This window comes from Stegodyphus dumicola, chromosome 5, assembly GCF_044657685.1.
Source record: "Stegodyphus dumicola isolate Sdum_Otavi_A_Nest chromosome 5, ASM4465768v1".
Classification (NCBI taxonomy): Eukaryota; Metazoa; Arthropoda; class Arachnida; order Araneae; family Eresidae; genus Stegodyphus; species Stegodyphus dumicola.
Genome location: NC_140772.1, coordinates 38220132 through 38236944, shown reverse-complemented (window position 1 = coordinate 38236944; position 16813 = coordinate 38220132). Strand labels below are relative to the sequence as shown.

The window sequence follows — 16813 nt, the reverse complement described above, 5'->3', positions numbered from 1 at the left end:
ATGACCAATATGTATTTGCATAGCTTTATTAAACATGACTTCTCATCAATATATTTTGTATCTGCAAAAAAATTCAGCCAGTTTTTTTTCCATACTCATTTTCATAGTTGCTTTGAAGTTTTGGTTGGTATTATTTTTCTGTAACTCACCTTTTACATATACAAACAAGTTGAACAGAATCTCAGTGTTGCTAATATCATTGTTTCTTACCTACAATTAATTAAAACAATATCATTGTTTCTTACTACATGTATGTTGCATTTCTTCTCAGTGAGGAAAGTGGTTGAGAATCATCTAGTCATCATCAGTTTATGGAGAAAACAGGACAAAAATCAGATAAATAGTAACACAAGATGAGTACTGAAATATGGCAATAATCCCGTATATACAGAATGTATGGCAATGCTACATATATGCAACATGGCTAATACAGCAAAAAGAATAATACTAATAGTGTCTTCACTCTGGATCTTCTATGAGAAAAATTGTAAAATATATTTTTATTACAGCCATTAAAGAAATTGAGAATCTCATAAAACACAACACAAAGAAATTTATCTGAGAAAATGCAAAGTATTTTTAGTAAAGAATTGAATCACTTTTACATTTAATCAGCATCAAAAGTTTCCAAACAATAATTTTAAAATGCATATGAAAAATCATAACATTTATTCTGTAATCAGATGTTAAATATTTATATTTGCAGCTTTTATGCAGAAAATCTTTATGTAGCAATTTTGTTGTCTCAAAATAAATAACAGAAAACTAAGTGGAAATTTATTATTACATATAAATAAAGCAAACAATACTCAACACATCCAAAATGCATGGTTTAATCTGTAAAAGTCAAACAAATTGTTAATTACATTCCCATGAACTGCACTACATTACACAGATTAGAGTAATATTTATTGCTAACTCTAATGATAATTAAATGTATAAAATGTTTTATATGATGAACTCCTCATCACTTTTTGTTTCATTAAAGTAAAAATGATGTGGCTTTTAGTGCTTAACTATTATTATTAATTAATTTATGAAAAGAATAATTTAATTCTCCTAAAAGTTACATTATTCCTTTCTTGCACTAGGCACATGATTAATAAATGTTATTATTTTATATCCAGCTAACATTACAAGTTCCACCTCCAGGGCTAATATGCCATATCATTTTCCCAGAGATTGCCAAGTTTTAATAAAATTGTGCATAAGATTTCATAGGCATCTACTGCAGTTGATGAAATATTTCATCGCTCTCTTTAAAAAGAATGCCTAGTTTACAAACTATGCAATACTCATTCCTATCTTGGTCTAATCCTGAAGTATATTCATTGATGTAGAAAACATTTGACAAAGAAGATGGATTTTCAGGCAAAAGATAATACGGAAGACGGCTGCATTAAGGATATTCAGGATTCCCTCTGAAAATGATATGGCATTCCTTAGTTGAGGTGGTGGTAATGAAAGCTGGCACTGGTAGGCTTGTTTTTCAAGCCTGATGAAGAACGGATGTCTGTGAAATTAGTGTCTCTACAAAATGGAGACACTAACATCTGTTTGATCCAACAATTATTATGAAAAAACTATTATGTACAAAAATTATTATGTTATTATATTAAGAAAACAGCAAGAGGCTTACGAAACATTTTAATTCCACCCCTTGCACTACTCTCCGTTAAAATAGGGAAATCTTTAGGCAAAGATACATTAGCTCTTAGACCGTCTAAGCCCCTTTGACTAAATAAATAATTCTAAACAATTCTGATATGGATACATATATCACAGCAAAGACCATTTGAAGTATGTGCTGACAACTCATATCTGCAGATACAGAGAATATCAAACTCTGGTACTCCCACCAGATTCCCAAACAGACTGTCTCAATCCTTGTGCATTTCTTGAGGAAATAAAACAACCATCTTCCATATTATCATGCCTAATTCCATCTTCTCTATCAAATTATTTTCCACACTTAAAAGAAATGCACAAGACTGATGAGATATGTCTGAAAATTTCGCATACATGGGAATATATTCACGAGACTCTGGATGGCAATCAAAGACAGCACATTCTCAAAATGGTTATTTTGCTGTGATTTACTCAAAAATGCTTTGAATATTACTAGTATAATTATATGAAAAAAATGGCAATCAGTTGGTCAAAGGATACAGAAAAAGTGACCAAAGGGAAAAAAGAAATACCCAGTAGCACAATTAAAAAACTCTGGGTGTTTCACAAGATACAAATTGAACAAAAAAAAGGGGGGGTCAAGTTTTTTAATATTTTTTAACTCTTAAAAATCCTTACTAATAGTTCATTTAAATAAAAGCAACTAATAATAAGTTATCCATACATTTTTATAAAAAAAATTGGATATAACTATTATTTTAATAAAATCAAAATAAAAGGTAAAAAGTAAAAAATCAGAGGAAGAAAATTTACTTCGTCAATTTAAAGAGAATTTAACAAAATGCTCCTCGAAAAGGCACAAATAAAAAGAATTATTGTAAAAATAAAAGCAAGAAATTAAGCTCATTTTGATGTAAAAAAACGCATAAAAATTAACACAAATACCAAATCAAACTTCTGAACAAGTTGCTACAATTTTATGTCTGTCTAAGGTGTGACTGAAAGTACTACTATTTATATATTCGCAGACAAGCACTTCAACTTCTGAACACTATATTATTTCCATTGCAAAATAATAGTCTCTTCTTTAATGAATCTGGACTAGGTGCTAGCAGAACTTTAGTCAATATTAATTTTTTTTACATTCATTTGTTTTTGCATCTTTTCATCTATGTATGAAAATATAACAAAAATTAAAATCAAGCTTGGACACAAAAAGCCACATCTACCATGTACTTCAGATGTTAAAAATAAATTATAATATAAAGTTAAGAAGATATAAGATTTAGAGAATAATTTAGAATTAATTAGATTTATCATATAAATCTAAATTATGGATATAATCACATAAATGAGAAAACATTATAACAGGTGAAAAAACTGGGATTTTAACACAAACATGCAAAATATTATTTATGCATTGCTTAAAATGACAAAAAAGCTAAGACAACACATTTCATTAAACACATGTGTTAGAAATATACAGTAACAAATATATTAGTCACAAAAATACTGAATGTGTTAGACACAAAGTGTACTACAACAAAGGAAGAAATTTTCATTTAAAGATAAAACATGCCAATTTAGCACTACACTGGCTATTAAGGTAATGACATAGAAAAGGAATATACAAACAAACAAATATAAGCGAACAAGTGTAACATTCTACTTTACTGAAATGAATATTGAGTTTTGCACAAAAATTAGCACTTGCTTTTGTTAACAGGAATAAAAATGATATATAAAAAGTCCATTGAATAGTTAGTCACAAACATAAAATAAACATTTAAAAAGTATAAAATGTTTCACAGTCAACATCAAAAATTATAACTTCAAGGTTATTATGAAAAAGAAATATTAATTATAAAACAACACAAAAATGTAAGTTTTGGCATAGAAAACACAACAAATTTAAAATAATAAATTAATGAACTCAAACATGTAATCATTAACAAATATATATACTGTATCAGGATAAGATATTCAGCTAAAATTTTAATTGTTCTGACATATATAAATAAAAAAGACAAGTACAAACTGATAACATATGAACACATGCACATCTTTTATGTATGAAGTAAGTAACTTTCCCAGAAATCTATTGGTTAAGAAAAATTCTATGCGTGCTACTGTTTTACACAAAGTGCTTTTTGTGTAGTCCATAGGAAAAGTGGTTTTGTGCACAATCAAACAAAAATAAGGATAAAATTTGATGTTAATGGAAGTTTTTAAAAAGCCAAGTGAAATGGTGCATTATGCACAAGAGGACATCACTTTGAATATCAAGAATTTTTAGCACGTATAAGTAAATTTATACGATAATTAAATTTCAAATGCCTAAAAATTCTTAAAAGGTATTTGTTGAAATGTACTGGGATATGAAATTAATTTTGTGTGTAACTATTTGTTCAGTTATTTATAATGAATAAGTTTACAAAAAAATCTTTTAATTTATTATATTATAGAAATTAAGATATTTTAGAAGAATAATGCGTTAAGAAATTTTTAACCAAAAAAACTGCTTATTTATTATTAAATATTCAAATGAACTACTGTAAGGAAATTTATCAGCTGAAAATGAAATCAAACAGTACTGGGGATGGAGAAGGGAGACTACAAACAGTTGAACAATAAAATATAATGTAAGGAAACATAAATGTTCTGTTTATTGCACCACGCTTTTCCCTGACTAAAGAGTTCTTTAAGCTAACAAGCCAAATAATAATGGTATTTAAATCAATAATAATTTTTAACTCTAATCAGTTTTCAGTATTTAATTTGCGATTGCTATGAGTTAAGGGACAATATTTTCTGGAAGAAGAACAAATGAGAATAAGATACAAACATAAAAGGCTTTTTTTTCCTTTTAAAATTTAACCAAAACTAAAAATTTGTTACAAACACTGTTGCAGTCCAATCTCTTGCCTTTTACATAACTATTTATTTCCTCAATTTAAAAAGTTTATTTTATTACAAAACCCCATTTTAATTAGTAAACATTTAAATGGTTGTTTCTAATTATAAAACACTCACAGTTTACATGCTTTCTACCTAGTAGCATATTTATACCAATTTGTATATATATGTATTATATAACCCAGTGTATATATTTGTATATATATGTATTATATAACCCAGTGTATATATTTGTATATATATGTATTATATAACCCAGTGTATATATATGTATTATATAACCCAGTGCAAAACAAGAAGTTCACTTTACACTTGAAATTTCATAGAATATAAAACAAAGTATAATATTTTTGTGAAATTTAGTTAATCGTGATAATTTTCGATGGAAATTGAACCAATTTTTGAAAAATTAAATATGCCCTTTTATTTTACAACTGAACATTTTAAACTTGTAGATAAAACAGAAGGGATAATATTAATTTAATGATGTTGGTGTATGTGTTGGAATCTTTTAAAATGTCCTTTAAAATGTGTTGAAATCTTTTAAATGTTTTTAAATGTAAAAAGTTAAACAGAATATTCTTTTCCACAGAAAATAATATAGACCACGTTAAAGGAGCACATATTTTTCTATTAAAATGTTACTAAAAATTATGTGTTTCATTTCACCTTGTTTGTTTAATTGAAATAAGATTTTTTGAAAAGTCTTGACAAAAATGAATATATTTTTTTAATCCGGTATTATGTTTGTGAGAAATAATATATTCATTTAAATCATTATATAGATCATTATATAAAAAAGGGCTGCAATGGCTTTTAGAATATATGAATATTTACAAAAGTGAGAACTATCTTTATCCTTATTTTGTCAGCATAAAACACAAGAACAAATAATGAAATATCACATTCATTTTCAAAGTTTAAGTTGAAAGATTAAAAAAAACTGCTATATACAAAAAATAATAAATTTAATTTCACATAATAGAAAATTTAAATTAACCTTGAAGTTTGACTAGTAAACATTTAAAAAGCTAACTACGACGGACAATTTTTAGGGAAACAAACAGAAATAAAGCAGCTAGCAGGAAGCATTTAACCCCTTAAATAAGGGAGGAGAGAATTTGGTTTTTGGCACATTTAACTTAAAAATATGCTAGAAACAATTCTGCTAAATACAAATCATGCTTAAGAAATACCGAAATTTTTGCACCTGTAATAGAAAAAAAAAAAAAAAAAAAAAAAAAAAAAAAAAAAAAAAAGAAAATGCAATAGAAGAGAATTTATAGAATAAGTTAGGAGGAAAATAATAAGCTAGTCTGGCAACTGAGAATTAATTGACATATTCTACAAAATTAAAAAAAAGTGTCACTGCTTATAAAATATATTGTTGAAATTCTGAATCATGAGAATTCCACATTTATCAATTCCAAATAGCTATATGTTTCAAATTTTAAAAATTTACTTCATGTGTTGTGTTTTTTAAGCTAACTTAAAAAAACAACAATTGTAACCTAATTTTATTATTTAACTGTAGTCACTGGAAAAAGTACTTCTTATAAGCTGAATCAAATGTATTATCCGGAAGATTAAACTTTGAGAAATTATAAAACAATCAAACAAGGGAAAAATATAGCGAAAAGAAGTTGATTACCTGGATGTTACATGTAGAAGCATCATATCGGAAAATATATAATATTGTTTAGGAATTATATGAAAATGTTGCATAATAATTTCGAAATTATTGCTTAAGAAATCACTAAACATTACACTAAACCTGTGTTTTTAAACAGCTAATAAAGAGATTATTAGATAAAAGCAAGTTCCCTCAATTAGGAAACGTTCATCTACAAATAGATTTAAAATCTAATCTCGGAATGTAAGACAGGATAAGACGGAAAAAAAAAAAAAAAAAAATGTTTTCTAAGTCAGTTTCCTGCAGTTCAGTTAAAAATAATCATTCAAAGAGAAGTAACATTTTACATTAAAAAAAAACACATCAAATGAAATGAAATCAATCACTATCACAATAAATTAACAAATATGCTTAGCTACTAATATATGCACAGATTACAAAATTAAAATTATCAGCTTTCATCATCAGAGTCTTCAGCTGCATACGCATGATTTATGCCACGTATGTGTACATACTGGACAGTCTTCTTTTCAGCACTTGTAGTGGCATCTTTCCACCACGGATGAGCAAATAATCCCTCAACTTCTTCTAACGAGACTCCTTTAGTTTCAGGAAGCATCAAGAACAGAAATATAAACCCGATAACTGCTAGACCATCATAGAAATAGAATGCTCCTTTTAAAAGAGGAAAAAAAGACACATTAAATATCATTTTAAAAGAGAAATCTGTGTTAATATTAAGAAAATAGAAAGTAAAATGTTATTAAATTAATATGTGTTAATTTAATAACATTTTAATTTCTATTTTCACTGAAGAGAAAAGAGGGAGGAGAAAATATTTAATTAGATTTTAAAAATAAATAACAGAATACCAACAACAAGCAATCATACATATTTTATTTTTTCCAACAGAAATTTTAAATTGTAATAGTTTGCGATCAAAAATGGAAATCTGACCTACTTATAAAAGATATTACACAAATAAAATACCTTATTTTCTTGTAACAAATACTACACAAATAAAACACCCGAGAAATCTTATGCATTATAAATATACTTTTGAATATTTAAAACTGCTTGTTACAAAAAGATACATGATTATATTTCAATGAGATTTATTTTTCAGGGTCCATATAATAATTCTGTTGAAGTTTATTTATTTATCTATTGTTGTTGTTATATATAAAAACGTTCCAAAACTTTCTAAATAATAAGAAAGTTAAAACTAATGAGGTTACATCAAATGCTATTTATAACTGTTTAATACTAACTGCTTTGCTAGACTCTGTAATCCAATTATCATAATGAACAAAATCAAGATATTGTAACAATTTCCTCTCCCCATCTCAATAATCCAACAAAAAGATCTGAGACTCTCATATGGTGTAGTCCCTAATTTTTCCCAAAGAAGCTTCATGTGTTCCCCAAAAAAGTACTGAGGTACATTCATTTGTCAATAAATAGGGAAAAATGCCAATACTGTCTACAGAAAACTCATGAAATAACAAATTACCCCCTACTCATTTGCATATTTTAAGATAAGCCCACATAAAAGGTTATTCTGATATCAACTGGCATGTCAACTGCTAGTTATTTACATGAAGGTCTGGAAGAGATTGTCAGTCCAGGATCTTTGAAATTGTGCTCTGAAAAAAATTCAACAGAATAATAAGAAAGGGAACAAATTTTTTGGAAGCTTTTGCTGGTTAATATCTGAGCAAGGGAAAAAAAACTGCATTTTACGGGGATGCAACTGCACCTCCTTATGTATATATATGTGTGTGTGTGTAAAATATAAGAAATACGACAACTTTGCTCTATTCAAACAGGCAACCTCTAATAAACTTTCTGCAATTTCAGGATCTTCACCCTAAACCAGTACTTTCGAGAACATTCTGACATGTTACATAACCACTACTATAAATGCAGAGTTTGTGCCATTTTTCGTCAGACTGCTTTTTTTCTCCTATCGCTGTCAGACCTTTGCTGCCGTTCTTCCCATCTGCCTCCCTTTGCTAAAACAGTATGATGCAATAAATTTAATCTTATTTAACTTAAATTATTGGATATGTAATTTTAACAAATCTAATCTGAAAGAATAATGATCTACCATTTGCATTGAATAAAGACATGGAACTATAAATTAAAATTCTTTTGTGCCATCATTTCTGCTGTATTTCACTCCACCAAACAACGCACAGACTCGGATGTCAAAGGTTGGATTCTTCTTTGTTGTCATTCGACACTGCCTTACACTCTCAGCCACCATGACTGCAAGCTGATTACTCTTCTATGTTCCCAGAAATATTATATGTCTATATTTTTAATTATTATATTTATTTTATCATGCATTTATTTATGTGTAGTAAAAATAATGCTCATTAAAAAATAATACAAAAAAGTTTGACTTTCATTCAAGAAAATCCGATTGAAATATTTAATTTTAGATTTAAGATCATGCTGAGAGTTTACAAAGATATTTCTTATGCTAATAGATTAAGTGATAACTGTTGTTACAGAAACTGTCACGAAATGCCTCAAACAATATACAGTTAAAAGTCTTTAATCTGGACGTCCATAATCCGGACCTCAAAGCTACGAACTTTCTGCGCATGCGTCAACGCATAATGCACATTTAATGTATATATTTAATGTATAATTTAATGCATGCGCATTTAATGTTGACACATGTGCATTAATGTGCATGCGCATTTAATGTTAATGTTTAACATGCACATTTAATGTATATATTATATAATATAATATATATATATATATATTAAATATTATATATAATATATAATATTTAATGTATAATGTAATATGACACATACGCATTTAATGTACTCCGTCTTTGACATGATTTAAATCAAATTCCTCGTCATTATAAATATCACGAATATACATCAAATAGTTTTCTGGTTGCAATTTTCTAATTTCGACTATGCGTAACATATGCTTTATGCATGCGCGCGTTGAAAGAAATGTTTAATAAAGTAAACAAATAAATATAAAGCTTTTTTTTTTTTTTTTTTTGTAAATTTTGATACTCTTTAGATAATAATTGCTCTTATTATTTCATAATTATTTCATAAATTACGATTTCATATTTTTAATTTTATAATTTCTGCATGCCATCTTACCAGATTTAAACTGATGATCTATAATTCGGAAAACCGATAATCTGGAATTGCCGAAGTCCTGACGAGTCCAGATTAAAGACTTTTGACTGTAATTTTTTTCAAAAGGTAGATCTTTTACCCAGAATCTTAGAGGATTAACACTTTAGAAAATAGTGATAGGCTTCAGTATTGGCTGATCAGCCAATTCATAACATTACTTTGCATAAATTAAAATTAAAAAATATTTCTAGTCCAATGAATTTTTATGACTTGTAGATTATGATCGTAAAGTATGCATGTGAATATTATTAATATATTTTTAACCTTTAAAAAACTTGTGTGACACTGATTTTGTCATACGAAATGTAACACAATTATAAGTTAAAGAATGTTATTCATTAAAAATATGTAACGTTACATATTAATAATACACAAAGGATTATCACTAAATGATACATTAAAAGGAAAAGAATCAAACTAAAACTATACTATTTTATTTTTAATTAGCTTCTCAAGAAAAGCTGATAAAAATCCCAGATTTTGAAATTAAACATCTCGGTCCCTTTCTGTTACACAGAAATAAAACTTTTTGTGTTTTATTTATTTATTTATTTATTTTTAAGAATGAGTATAAACTTCGATTAAGTATAGGGACAGGGGCAGGGTATAAAAATTTGGATTTCATAATTTTTTAAATGTAAATTTTTAAAAAAATGAATATTTACATCATTTAAAACATTTTTATAATTGGAAAAATAAATCAGCAACCAGCGTTTGTGAAAATAAAGGCAGCTAAGGACTTTTATGAGAAGCTGTATATGTTTGACAATGATTACTTCCTGAATATAAAAAATGAATATAAGACACTCAACTTACCATATTTTGTAATAGCTTGCATCAGATCTAAAAAGGTTAGTGACACCAAGAAGTTAGATAGCCAGTTAACTGAAGTTGCAATAGAATAACAGGTACTGCGAGCCCACAAAGGATAGATTTCAGAATTGATTGTCCATGGCATTGAACCCATTCCTGTAACAAATGCAAAATGTAATATACAGTATAAAAATATGATGTGGACACCACATGATTTCCTTTTACACCTACAAAAAGTATACATATTTTTTTGCTGCATTTCTGTTAAACTTAAATCCTTGAATTATTCTAACTTAATTAAACAATCTCTCAAGGCAAGTTAAAAATGACATAAAAAATTGCAGGTTTTGAAATTGAATACACCGGACAATTTTTGTCATACAGGAGGCAAATTTCTTGTATTTTTAATTTTTCATAATGAGTATGAAACATTGCCAATATAGCTCAAACTGGGAGACCACATTAAAAATTAGATTTTGTTATTCATCCAATTTTTTTTTTTTTTTTTTTTTTTTAAAATTTGAAATTGCTAAAATATGAATATGCCAAGCATTTAAAACACTTCTGTAATTGGAAGTATATGTCTAGGACCAACAATTGCGAAAAAAAAGGCTGGGTAAGGACATTTAAGCCGGGTAAGAGGGTGGGTGAGTATATGTATCTATCTATTTCGATATAAACACTTTTGATACTCCTGATTGCAATAAAAAAGAGAGATGCAGAACTAGATGTTATAGCAGTCCCATATACATAATTTCAAAGTTTTATGGCTAACTGCTTTTGAGTTATGCAAGATTACATCACAAAAAATCCATTTTAAATCCATTTTACAATCCTTTCTGGAATGAGGAGGCCTTTATTCTGTCTGTATGTAGAAAGCGCCACACAAAAAAATAGTCAAAATAGATATTTCTCTTGAAATCTGAAAACTGAAATTTTTCGTGATTACAACAATTCCTTTACCTTGTACAGTCAAAACAGAATATATTTATAATTATTAGAGAAAGAGCCTGATAAGAGATAATGGAGTAGAAAACAAAGTCTCACTAAAGAAGATGCTGTATATATAAAAAAGAAGGAATTAATAAGCTCAATGGATAGTATATTAATTATAGGAGATTTGCAATCATGCATACGCATAAACTGATCACCACACAGAAATATTATTTTCAAAGTCTATGAGTAAAAAGTAGTGTACTTTTCTAGGAGGATGCAGAAGTATGCATATCCCTAAATGTTTTGTGAATCTAGTGAATGAAAGTAAAATTTTCAAAATGCTGGAATTCCCACTTAACCAACTCTAAACATATTATAGGTATTTGTGTGATTTGTGAAGTTTTATATAGCATATATTGGCAACAAAGATGCTTAGTTATATTTAAACTCACTAGGAGGCTGTTTATCTTCCAAAAAGGAGGAACATCTTTGAGCATTCAGCATACTACTGATATCACAAAAACAGTGACATAAATAGTTATCATAGGAAGAGGACTAATGCAAAAAAACTTTCTGTACACAACTTGGAAGTTTAGGACTCTGACTGATCAGTCTTGCTGTTACAATGAAATTCCCAACTGCAATTTCATGTTTGTCTTGTGGATAATTGCGACACAGTGTACAAATTGCTATAGACGCACATAATGAGGTGTGCTAACTGTTAAGGACACAGAGTTATGATGTATCAAAGTGGACAAGTAGTATTTACTTGAACGATGAATTTAACAAAAGTGAACATAGAATAGCCTACACAACATCATATACTTTGGGCTAAGGAACTATCAATTGCCTGAACTGATGTGACTTGCTTTCTCTGTGGATAACTGCAAAAATAATACGGACACACATCATTAGGTGTGTAACTGATAAGAATATGAAATTATGATGTATTGAAGAAGACATAGGTTTAAAAACTGGTTGATATATAAGTTCCACTCTCCACAACATAGATCCTATCCATGACAATGTAATTATTAATTGATTGTATATGTATTTTCATATGGATTATTATGTAACAATTATTGTATAGATGACACTGTCAATCTAGCATTGTAATATTACTATCATTGATTCAGTGAATGCCGCTGGTGGTGGATTGTACATTCTTTTCCATCGCATGGACATATAACTCTGATTGGTGTAGAACCTTAGGTCGGAGGTCCATGCGACTGCGTATCAGTCTTGCTGTTACCCCTGGTGAAAGTAACCACCCCATGAATTTGTATATGTTTTGGCCCAGAAATATGACAAATTTATATAACTCTTTGGTTGCAAAAGTCCCACTAAAGATTTTAAAAACTGGTAGATCCTCCTTTTAATTTATTGAATGAAAATTCATATCTGACAATACATATAAAAACATGTAAATAAATCAAGAAGACATTAATGAAAATCTCATACCAAGCTAGAACTTATTGTGAGCTATGTAATACGAGGAGTAATACATGTTCCTGGTGAAAAAAGTTTGTTAATTTTTTTTATTTGAATTGCAAAATGATGACTTTCTTGAGTCAAACTAAGAGTACCCTGAATAGTTTTTAGAAGAAAAAAGACACTGGTAGAAAGCATATACAGAATACATATAACACATGTTGTATCATGTACACAATATAGTAGAGAAAAAATAAGCAGTATTTCTGCTGTATGATTTAATGAATCCAGGAATTACATACTAATGATGCTTGCATGATACAGCTAGACTTCATTTATTTAGTGATACTATAGTTATAATTGCATGCATCTAATATAGAGATTATATTATGGTTACATAACTATATGGTTATATAGTGACTATATTATGGAGTTAAATATATATTTTAAAATAGATTGTTTTTCAAATGAAGCCTGCAAATAAAATACTAAAGGTAGTAATATTTATTACAGTGTAAAAAAGTGATGTATAGTGTTTTAGCAATGAGTGTGTTTAATACTGATTTATTATATTTTTCATCAGTTACTTAATTAATCTGTTTTTCACATATAATCCAATGCAATACATAGACTTTTAGAGGCCTCAAGCTCTTAGAAGATTTTGGCGCCATCGCATATGCTTATACTACCAACGTTTTCCTCCTTCCTTCTCTCTCTGTGTCGTTTTTGGATTAGCCGCACCATGCATTCTATAGTAAAACTGGCAATAGGAAATTTTTTGAAGTCCATTTTCCTGAATACCTAAGGACTTTTCTGTGGTGCCCCCTTTCCTTGATACCCTAAACATGTGCTTATATTGCCCCTTAGTAGTTAATCCAATGCTGCATCCAATGTGCTGCTTACCTTTCTATTGTTGCTAAAAAAAGATGCTTAATTGTTCCTGTGAAAACTTGAATTCCATAAAATAAAATTCACTCATAAATACTCTTATTTTAATTGAGCATGATTTCAATAAATCTGATGCAGATTTATACACATTGAGCACCTAATTTTCTCCTAAATGATGAAAACAATACTGTATAAGCCTGTCCACCTATTATTAAACTAACTGGTATATTTAAATTTTAGAAAAATTTAATAAATGAGAGATTTGTAATATAACATACGTAAATAAGTGAGCTCACAGTAGTATTAATACATATATATTGTTGCCAAATAGTGTGATTTAGTGCCAGTAATGAAAAAGCAGGATATCACAGCATAATCATAAGAAGTTTGTTTTGGTTTAATGTAAATTCAATGAATTCTTGACAAGACGGTTTAAATTTTGTAAAGGAGAGTATAAGTTTTATCTTTTCTTTACATTTTGGAAAAACATATAAATATTTCGGACCGCATGGAATAAAGATTGCCAAAGTTACAGAATCCGGGCTCAAGAAAACCATGATATGCGATTTTGAAAATGAATGTAAAAAGGTAACATAACATTAAAAAATATGATTAGAAATTTAAGTTTTTATATGTTACATCTGTAATTTTTATCTCTTTATTATTTAACTAAATGAAGAACGATCTGGTCATTGAAACTTCTATTGGAAAGACTGACAACATCTCCATCAACTTTCAGGTTTGATGGGATTTCATAATTTTCGAAATACGCCAGCTTTGAAATACTTTTTTTTTTTTTTTTTTTTTTCAAAATCTGATGAAATTTTAAATGTAGGCTTTTAATATGCAAGTTGGTAACAAATGAAATTACTGTTTTTATAATTAATTTTAGAGCAGAAATTTTTCTCAATGATCTCTCTTTTCTAATGTGAAATTTGTTTGTAGGCTTTTAATATGCAAGTTGGTAACAAATGAAATTACTGTTTTTATAATTAATTTTAGAGCAGAAATTTTTCTCAATGATCTCTCTTTTCTAATGTGAAATTTGTTTTTATATATTCAACTATCCAGAATTTTCATATATCTGGAATTTACAGATAGTTGAGCTTCTACTGCAATATACTTAAATGCAGTATTTCAAAATATTGTTTATGTAAGATACAAAATGGAATGAATAATTTTTCAGAAATATATTTCTAACATCAATTTCAATATTACTTTATTTTAGGTTTAAGTGGTTCCCCCCCCCCCCCCCCGAAATGCTTTGTCATAATTAATTAAACAATATTTTTATTGCGATAATTATATTAAGTGATCTATAGGGAGACCAGAAGATGTTATGGAAAAAAAAAAACTCCCCAATAAAACTGGGAGAATTGGCAGGTAAGTATGATATTGGATTTATCTTCAAATCATCTCCCATATAGTATTTTAGCTTAAAAAATGAAACTTTATCAGACAATTACAAGATGCATATGGATATATGGATAACCTTAAGAACAGAAACCATAATTTTATTGTCTGCCTCTCGTATGTATTATCAGAACAGGATAAACTGAAAACCTTTTGATTCTGACTTTATCACTACAGCAGCAAGTGATGGATTTTCTGGGATCTCTCAGTTCAGTTATAGCAATGAAAGTCATACCTGGAAATGCTGCTGTCAACAACTTTATATCTGAAGAAATTGTATGGTAATGATGAGATAGTAAACTCCTAAACATTCTTTATAAAAAAAATTCCCCCATTATTATTTTTGTAACAATATCAGCTATGAAACTTAGAATATAATAATGTGAGATTCTGTTTCCAGATTTTATCAGACTGTGATATATCTGTTTTGAACTGCAAATTCAGTGCATGCAAGATTTCTATAGTGTTTTAGATGAGCATTTGGGTTATTTATTATTATTTTAATGTGACATCAGACCCTCTGAAGTTTACCTTGCTTCCCACAGCAGAAAATGTTGTGCGAATCTTTAAACTGGCTCTGAGTATTGCTTACGGAATGTTTTGAAAGACTTGATTTAATTGTTAGATATTAAAAGAATAAATTGTAATTTAGCTAGTAAGAAATTTCCCTAATGTTAAAGCATTATGAGGATCACATGATAAATGTGAAGAGCAAATTCACAGTCAGTCACTAAAATTCAATTATAGTCACTTACGTCATAGATGACATTTACTCAAAATTTGTTTTGTCCCAAATTGCCAGAAGAGCTGAATTTAAAATTCAACAGGAAAGCTGAATCAGCATCATGATTTACATTTAAAACTGAAGTATAATACCTGCTCTAACTGTTGCTAAAAGCTTGAAAAATACTTTGTTCTTACATAGTTTTCCTAACATTGATTTTTTCTTTTTATCGGGAACAGAAATATCAAGCAAAGTTATTCTAAAGCTGAGTATTCTCTAAATGATTTCAATTTCAGAGTAATTTTCTTCAAACGTGGAATAAAGCAAATGTTAAACAAAGTGCCTTTCATAATTTTTCTCTATTGCAAAAAAGGTACTAATGTTAAGTCTTCATAAAAGCAAACTGGAATAAGTGACTTTTCATGAAGCAGATAATACCAATATATGATCAAAATTCTTACCTGGAGCAAAGAAAAAGAGGTACAAAAGCAAACCCATAAAAGTCATCCATGAATATGAAGAAGGACACCACTCATAGGCCCAAGTTATATCATGTGGAAGGTGTGTAGTGTTACAGTGTCCATATTTAGAAAATGCTGTATCCTCACCAGCAATCTGCAGACAAGTACTATCATAAGTGCCATTGCCCGTATCAATAAAACAATATCCACAATCAGAATCATAAATGCAACCACGGCATGAACTGTAAAAAGAAATAATTAAATTAGCTTTTGTAACAAAAAGCATTATTATGGTTAAAGAGAAAACTTAAATTATTTACTGTATATTATCATTTAATAATACAAAGAATGCATATTTCATAACAAAAACAATCTGGCAAATAGTAATAATGCTGCAACTGTACAAAAAATAACCAATGTTTCATAAAGAGTGTAATTCTCTCTTCAGAAATACAAAATTTATAGGGATTTCAAAAATTTTAAACATAAAGGGATCAACACAGTTTATCTAAAAGAAAAAATGCTACAAAAATTATGAAAATGCTATTAAAAAAGCTATACTTCTGCTCATGATGTTACTTTATACTAAAATGATATCAAGCAGCAGATTAGGTAACTGAATTACAAAATAATTTCTTTTAATGATAACATACATAATTCAAGTTTACGAATGCATAAAATGATATGATAATGTGGGTTTCAAATTTTTATCCCACTTTTGCATAATATTGTGAAGTATAAAATTATTCTAATAGAACACATTCACAAACAATAGTTTACATATTAC

General features: G+C 28.3%; 1 protein-coding gene and 1 long non-coding RNA gene across 2 annotated transcripts in view; one reads left to right on the top strand and one right to left on the bottom strand.

Annotated features, from left to right (window-relative positions):
• The window catches only part of LOC118182128 (uncharacterized), a 105390-nt gene extending 96830 nt beyond the window's left edge, over window positions 1-8560 (top strand). The window contains exon 3 of the long non-coding RNA XR_015041101.1: window positions 8039-8560. This is a non-coding gene — a long non-coding RNA (uncharacterized LOC118182128). The remainder of the gene's footprint in view (window positions 1-8038) is intronic.
• The window catches only part of LOC118182127 (proton myo-inositol cotransporter-like), a 247413-nt gene that overhangs the window by 13553 nt on the left and 217047 nt on the right, over window positions 1-16813 (bottom strand). The window contains exons 7-9 of the mRNA XM_085816583.1: window positions 16027-16268; window positions 10177-10329; window positions 6694-6853 (exon numbers count right to left, since the gene is read on the bottom strand). Of these exons, the coding sequence (XP_085672709.1) occupies window positions 6694-6853; window positions 10177-10329; window positions 16027-16268 (555 nt within the window). The remainder of the gene's footprint in view (window positions 1-6693; window positions 6854-10176; window positions 10330-16026; window positions 16269-16813) is intronic.